The sequence below is a fragment of the Agelaius tricolor genome, unplaced genomic scaffold (assembly GCF_023055355.1).
Source record: "Agelaius tricolor isolate 1412-34295 unplaced genomic scaffold, bAgeTri1.0.p SCAF_11, whole genome shotgun sequence".
Lineage (NCBI taxonomy): Eukaryota > Metazoa > Chordata > Aves > Passeriformes > Icteridae > Agelaius > Agelaius tricolor.
In genome coordinates, this window is record NW_027269271.1 from 25,593,361 (window position 1) to 25,600,393 (window position 7,033).

The window sequence follows — 7,033 nt, forward strand, 5'->3', positions numbered from 1 at the left end:
TTATCTTGGAAGTGAAATGATTTCACTTTTCTTCCAACCACTATGTTGATTAGAGTAGGGCCAATTTACTTTCAGAGGATTATCAGACTAAGCCACAGGGATTGCTTTCCTTTCCTTTGCTGTGTCCGCATTCAATCCCAATGCTGATTTTTATGCTAGTGAGTGTCTGATAAAAATACACCACCATAACCATTCACATGCCAAGCTTTCTTGCGAAAGCATTTCCGTAGTTTTTGGTATATTCTGAGATTATTCAATGTTTTTATGGAAAATTTTCCCCACAGTACAACTAGGTTGTGTGTTTATAATATTACATTTTATACCTTGATCAAGTATTTGTTGCTGCATGCTCATGTATGAGTGAAAAAAAACTCAGGAGAGATTAAACTGTTCTTTTTGGGGGCAGGATCTCAATCCTGTGTAGTCAGTAGGACATATGGATACCCACACACACACAGAAAAAAAAAAGTGGAGTGGGAGAAAATAAAAGAAAAAATACGTGGAGTCCGTATGTTGAACATAAAAAGAAGTGGATTGCAGAAAAACAAGAGGATTGCAGAAAATTTTATTAATGAATCAGAACGTTTTATTAGTGTATATGTAAGAGGACTGATGCTGAACCGCCCCAACACCCTGGTAACTTTGCTGCCCTAGCAGCACGTATCCGATTGACTTTGGAATGGAATAACAGAAAAACGGGAGGAGCGGTGGGCGGGGCTCCGAGCGCGGTGGGCGGGGCTCCGAGCGCGGTGGGCGGGGCTCCGAGCGCCGCGGGCGGAGCTCCGGGGGAGCGGCGGGCGGGGCCCCGGGAGGAGCGGCGGGCGGGGCCGGGGCTCGGCGCGAGCCTGAAGCCATCATGGCGGCGCGGCAGCTGCTGAGGGCGGCTCCGGGGCGGCGCGGCTACAGCGGCGCGGGCGCCGCCGAGTTCCTGCACCGCAGCATCGTGCCCACCATGCACTACCAGAAGAGCCTGCCCAGGTACGGCGGGGCCGCTGCTCCGGGGGGACGCGGGCAGGGCGCGGCGGCGGCGGCCCGGGGTGTCCGCTGTGAGGAGAGGGCAGAGGGAACGTCCCGCCCCGGGCTCCGCGGTGCGCGGCTCGCTCGGTGCGCGCTGTCTGCAGCGGAGCCGGTTCGGCTCTCCAGGTGTCAGTGTAAGCGGGTTCGCCTTTCCAAGTGTCAATGTAAGCCTGCTACTGAAACAGCCCCTTGGCGCCCAAACCCCTTGAGTGTAACGGGATTGTGCTATAGGAAACAAAACTCAGGCTCAGAGAAAGTTGACAAAGATGCCGAATAGAAAATTTGTGAGAAAGAGATGTCCAGCACCCAGCTGTGAGGGGGAGCCCGAAAAGGGCTGGCAACCGAACTGTTCCTTCTACAGAGCTGCCTCTCCTAGCAGCGGTTCCTGACACTCTGTTTCCAGTAAGAGATTTCCTCCCATCACTGCAGTACCTTTGTAAAAAGACAGTCAGTTTGGTTTTATGCCTTATTTCCCAAGAGCATTATGGTGTGCTGACTCGTGTCCATCTGGTTCCTTGCTTCTCTTATTCCACTAGAAACTTACGAGGCATTTAAGTATTAGCCAAATTTATGTATGATAGTATAAACAGTATAGTGTGTGTATGCATATCTGTATGTGTAGTATATATAATAGTATAAAGAAGGATATGGAAGAAAGGAGGCAAAGAGAGATGACTGTGTGACAAACACAGACTTCATTCATCCCCTTGCTCATCAAGTGTACATCTCTGTGTTCCACTTCCTGCAGACTGCCAGTTCCCAAGCTAGAAGATACAATTAAGAGATACCTGAATGCCCAGAAACCACTTTTAAATGATGAGCAGTTCAGGTATGGACAAACACACATTGTAGTGTCATGTTCTGCTTCAAACCAAGTGTTAACATAAGAAATGTGACTTGTGACAGCATTTTGACTCTTTTCTTGATTGTTGTAGGAAAACTGAAGAACTTGCTCATGCCTTTGAAAAGGGGATTGGAAGAGAGCTGCATGAGCAACTGGTTGCTCAAGACAATCAAAACAAGCATACAAGTTACATTACAGGTTCGTTGGCCTTCTGGGTGTAGGACAAGTCTGTAGGTCATCATACTTCAGAATTGCTCATGATACCCTAAGTATTATAGGCTAAAACTTTAAGTAGCCCAGAAACTTGGAATAACCTGCTGTGAACACCCTCTGTGGCTGTGTTTGAGCAACTTGAGAGGCTGGTAGAAAGAAGAATGCTCATTATCTAATGTCATCTCTTCTACCAGAATTCTGGGTAGATAGATACTGGAACAATGGTATTTTTTCATGAGTTTATAAGGTTTAGGTTAAGGAGGAGCTTATATAGCACTTCCCTTAAGGAAACTGAAGCAATCTTTTCCAAATAATTCCATGTTATTTAGCAAGAAAAGTAAACTTTGAGGGAGGGGAGGGGTCACAAAGGATAACTAAGTTTGGGAGGCAGAAGTGATCAGTAGTTGGGACTTAAAAGCCCTTAAAACTACAAAACTATATTCTTCTAAAGAGCCAAAGAAAAGGAGTGACAGAAATAGGAAAATGAGAATAAATAGAAACAAATCAGGAGAGGCAGAGCATGTGTATAGATTATTCTTACTTTTGATTATTCTGCTTTATTATTGCTTCCAAGTACAAGTGTCTGCTAATGAAAGTATTGGATAGCAGCAGAGATGGAAATAATCCAATACCTATGGAAGTAGAAGTTTCCATGTTGCCCTGTGAATGCACTTCTATCCTTGCTGTCTGTTCAGACTGCCTGTTAAGGTGTTAGCTGCCACACAGTCTGTAGAGAATACCAGATTATTTCACAAAAACTGCTCTTTGGTTTGTTGTATTTTACTTTCCATTCACTTTGAACAACGTCTTGGGTTTTAAGTGGTGGCTTTATGTTGTTCATCAGTGCTAACCAGTATGCTGCTTTTTGTCTATTAATGGTGGAGCGTCTGTATTGCTTTTTGTTCAGTTATTTTTCTTCTTTATGCCTCATAAAAGACCTGTTCCACTTGAAATTGGTTTCTGAAAGAATGTAAAGTTGTCTCCACCCTGGACTTTCAAGTCTGGTGTTAAAAGGCTACGTGTTGATGACAGATGTGGTTTTAAAACTGTAGATGAGTGTTACTTACCTGTGAGCACCTGTAATTAAAGTTGTAACTTAGCCCCTGGAACAACCCATTGCCCTTCTTACAGTCCAGGTAGAAGGTTCAGCCTTCTAACCTCAGCAAGATGCAGTCAGTGACAGAGAGTTGCAGAAATTAATAGTGTAAGAGTAGGTAAAGGCATGAACCACTCCAAATGTGAGGTGTGCCCCAAAATAAAACTGGGGAGCTGCACTCTATGTCCTGGGAGTTAAGGTTTATCATCGAGCCATAAAGAAAACAGGGAGTTGGCCCTTGTTGCTCATGACATGGACACCCTTGACATGGATTATTCCAAACCCAGTATTTTTATGATTAGCCAACACTATCCTTCTTCATAATGGGGGTTTGGAGAAGCCTTGGTTGAATTATTTCATATGTTTGTCTTGTTTAAAGGCACTTTAATGTGTGTGATTCATGATCACTGTTGGACTACATGACCTTCTTGTCTGACTCAGGAAGCTGCTTTTATGTTCTGACCTCTTTCTCAACTCTCAATTTTCAGGTCCCTGGTTTGACATGTACCTAAAAGCACGTGAGCCTGTTCTTTTGAATTTTAATCCATTTATGTCTTTTAATCCTGATCCAAAACCAGAATACAACGATCAGCTCATACGAGCTACGAACATGACTGTTTCTGCCATACGTTTTATGAAGACCTTCAGGGCTGGTTACCTTGAACCTGAGGTTTTTCACCTCAATCCAGAAAAAAGTGACACTGAGATCTTTAAAAAAATTATCCGATTTGTGCCTTCTTCAATCTCTTGGTTTGGTGCCTACATGGTCAATGCTTACCCCCTAGATATGTCTCAGTACTTCAGGCTTTTCAATTCTACACGGATTCCTAAGCTCAACAAAGATGAGCTTTATACAGATGAGAAGGCAAAACACTTATTAGTGTTGAGAAATGGAAATTTTTATGTGTTTGATGTTATTGATAGAGATGGAAACATGCTGAAACCCTCAGAAATACAAGCACACTTGAAATACATCCTTAGTGACAGCAGTCCGGCCCCGGCCTTCCCTCTTGGCTACCTCACCAGTGAAAACCGAGATACATGGGCATCGCTGAGGAAGAATCTACTGGACAATGGCAATGCAGAAGCTCTTCAAAAAGTAGACTCTGCCATATTTTGTTTAAGTTTAGATGATTTTCCCATTAAAGACTTAGTGCACTTATCCCACACTATGTTGCACGGAGATGGTGCAAACCGCTGGTACGACAAATCCTTTAGTCTTATCATAACTAAGGATGGCACTGCAGGAATTAATTTTGAGCATTCCTGGGGAGATGGTGTGGCTGTGCTCAGGTTCCAGAATGAGGTTTTTAAAGACAGCACCACAACACCAGCCATCAGCCCCCAGTCCCAGCCTGCTTCAGTTGATTCTTCCAGAGCAGTGCAGAAACTTGACTTTAAGCTGAACGATGCCTTAAAAGCAGGGATTACCAAAGCCAAACAGACATTTGATGCCACTGTAGAATCACTGTCTCTTAACATGATTCAGTTCCAAGAAGGGGGCAAGGAGCTTCTAAAGCAGAAGAAGGTGAGCCCAGATGCTGTGGCTCAGCTGGCCTTCCAGATGGCTTTCCTTCGCCAGTATGACCAGACTGTGGCCACGTACGAGTCCTGCAGCACCGCAGCCTTCAAGCACGGCCGCACAGAAACCATCCGGCCTGCCTCTGTGCACACCAAGAAATGCTCTGAAGCCTTTGTCAAGGGACTCTCCAAACACAGCACTGAGGAGCTGCAGAATCTGATAGTGGAGTGCTCCAAGTACCACGGCCGTTTGACAAAGGAGGCTGCCATGGGTAAGGGAATGCATCAAACCCTCCTCCTTTTGCACTAAAATGTCTGTAAGGTTGCTGTAAGTATTTACAACTCAATGTTTTAATGGATGTCTAATGTAAACTTGACAAAAACAGTAGCAGAAGGCTCATTCTCACTCATTTCGTGATAGAGAGGAGTGCCTCTGTGCTTCCCACAGCACCTTTCATGTGTTGTGAATTTTTTGTACTTTAGTTTTTTCCTTAGAGCAGTTGGACTATTTGAAGATTTACTTAGTGCATGTTCAACAGGAACTTTGGCTTAAGTCTGAGGAGCTACTGTCTTATCTCTGCAGGGGATAAAGGCTTTAACAATTTCCGAATCAAACTCATCTTTTGGCCATGCTACTCCTGGCATTTTTGTAAATGCTTTCTTTTGAACTGCCCTTCCCAAAAACCATTAAAATTGACAGCAATAAAACTGACTGTTGTGTATTGTCCCATAGAGTCTAAAATTTGCCTTGTTTTGTTGATGCAAGATGCTCTTCCTCTATAGATTAGTAAATTTTAGGGAAGGCTTTTTCTGCAATAAACAACTTGGCTATGTTCAGGTAAATAGTTAATCAAAGAATATTGATATTTAATCAATATCAAAGAATATTAAATATTTAATATGTATTATTAAAATTGTTAACACTCACTTTTGTGTACTCTCCTGCTCCTGTTGAGCCTTGCAGTAAAACAAGCAGGCCCCGTTCTCCTAGGACATGGGCATGAAAAGTCTGAAAAATATTTTCTATCAGTACAAAAATAAACTCCAGTTCTACAGACCTCCTCCTTTGTGGCTGAGGTGAGTTCCCACAGAAGTCAGGCACCTCTCTCACACCTGTTTTTCCTTTGTGCAGGCCAGGGCTTTGACCGGCACCTGTTCAGCCTGCGCTACCTGGCCTTGTCCAAGGGGCTGCCACTGCCGCAATTCTATCAAGACCAGGCCTACGCCCGCCTCAACCACAACATCATTTCCACCAGCACCTTGGTGAGCCCGGCTGTGCAGCTGGGAGGCTTTGGCCCCGTGGTGGCCGATGGCTTTGGAGTAGGGTATCAGGTACAAGATGACTGGATAGGTTGTAATGTTTCCTCTTACCCGGCTAGGAATGGTAAAGAATACCTGCAGTGTATACACAAGTCACTAGAAGATATCTTTAATGTTTTGAAGGGCAAGAAAATTGGTAGTTAGACATAAAGACATTGGAACACTTTATAGTCGCAGAACAAAATGCAGATTATGTCTAATTGACATACTAATCAATGTTCAGCATGGATGAGACTGCCCAGCCTAAGTGGCTTCATGTATCATCACTGAACTTGAATACTGTTAAATTCAGTAGGAAGTGTCTATCCATTTCAAAGAAATCAATTACAGACCTTGAATGCATTTCAGGAAATACAGACATTAACTACGTCAAATTAAGTAACAGATCCATGTGTTCTTAAAACACATAATCTAAAATAAGCATTTTTATTGAGTTAATGAACTTGGAATACCTGTGTTCCATGAATGTTTGGACAGACTACAGTACTGTGATACCGCTCTTAACTGTTTGGTTTTAAAAAAATACATGCAATAATTTTAAACATGGAAGAGTGGTTCCATTTGCACTCTTGCAGTAAGCTTGCTTACTAACTTATCTCTTTAAACTTGAATTTATATCAGAACTGATTGTGCCTCAACTGCTTGAAGCCTTTTCACTATAACAGCTTTTAGAGACACAAAAAATGAAGTGGGAGGCTTTAAGAAACCTGCAGTCACCAACTGGGTTGTTAAACTGACTGGAAAAGACTATATTTTAATAAAGCTGTCTATTAATAACCACAAAGTTCTTTCATTGCCATATCTAAATCATACAGCATGGACAGACCCTTTATCAATAGCTCATGTTTCTTACAAAGGTTGGAAAGAAAACTGCTGCAAGCATTCTGCACTCTGGTATGTAGCTCTTGAATTCCTGCCTTTTACCCCCTTGATTTCCACTCTTTTTCTTCTGGGAGGCCAAGTCTTTCTGTGGAGCTGAATTGCACAGTGGAGGTGGCTTCTGTCATCTGTGTAAATGCAGC

General features: G+C 43.2%; 1 protein-coding gene across 1 annotated transcript; it reads left to right on the top strand.

Moving 5' to 3' along the window:
* The first annotated feature begins 805 nt into the window (after nt 1-805).
* On the top strand, nt 806-6,795 carry CPT2 (carnitine palmitoyltransferase 2). Its single transcript, XM_071436760.1, has 5 exons — nt 806-978; nt 1,766-1,846; nt 1,953-2,059; nt 3,659-4,963; nt 5,824-6,795. Exons 1-5 carry the CDS (start codon nt 857-859, stop codon nt 6,153-6,155), a joined length of 1,947 nt encoding a protein of 648 aa, XP_071292861.1. The 5' UTR covers nt 806-856; the 3' UTR covers nt 6,156-6,795.
* The last annotated feature ends 238 nt before the right edge of the window (nt 6,796-7,033 follow it).

Bases quoted from the DNA above. Each gene is read 5' to 3' on its own strand.
- CPT2 (XM_071436760.1), top strand. From the start codon at position 857: ATGGCGGCGCGGCAGCTGCTGAGGGCGGCTCCGGGGCGGCGCGGCTAC. The intron at 979-1,765 runs GTACGGCGGGGC...CACTTCCTGCAG, and splicing joins TACCAGAAGAGCCTGCCCAG to ACTGCCAGTTCCCAAGCTAG. The intron at 2,060-3,658 runs GTTCGTTGGCCT...CTCAATTTTCAG, and splicing joins GCATACAAGTTACATTACAG to GTCCCTGGTTTGACATGTAC.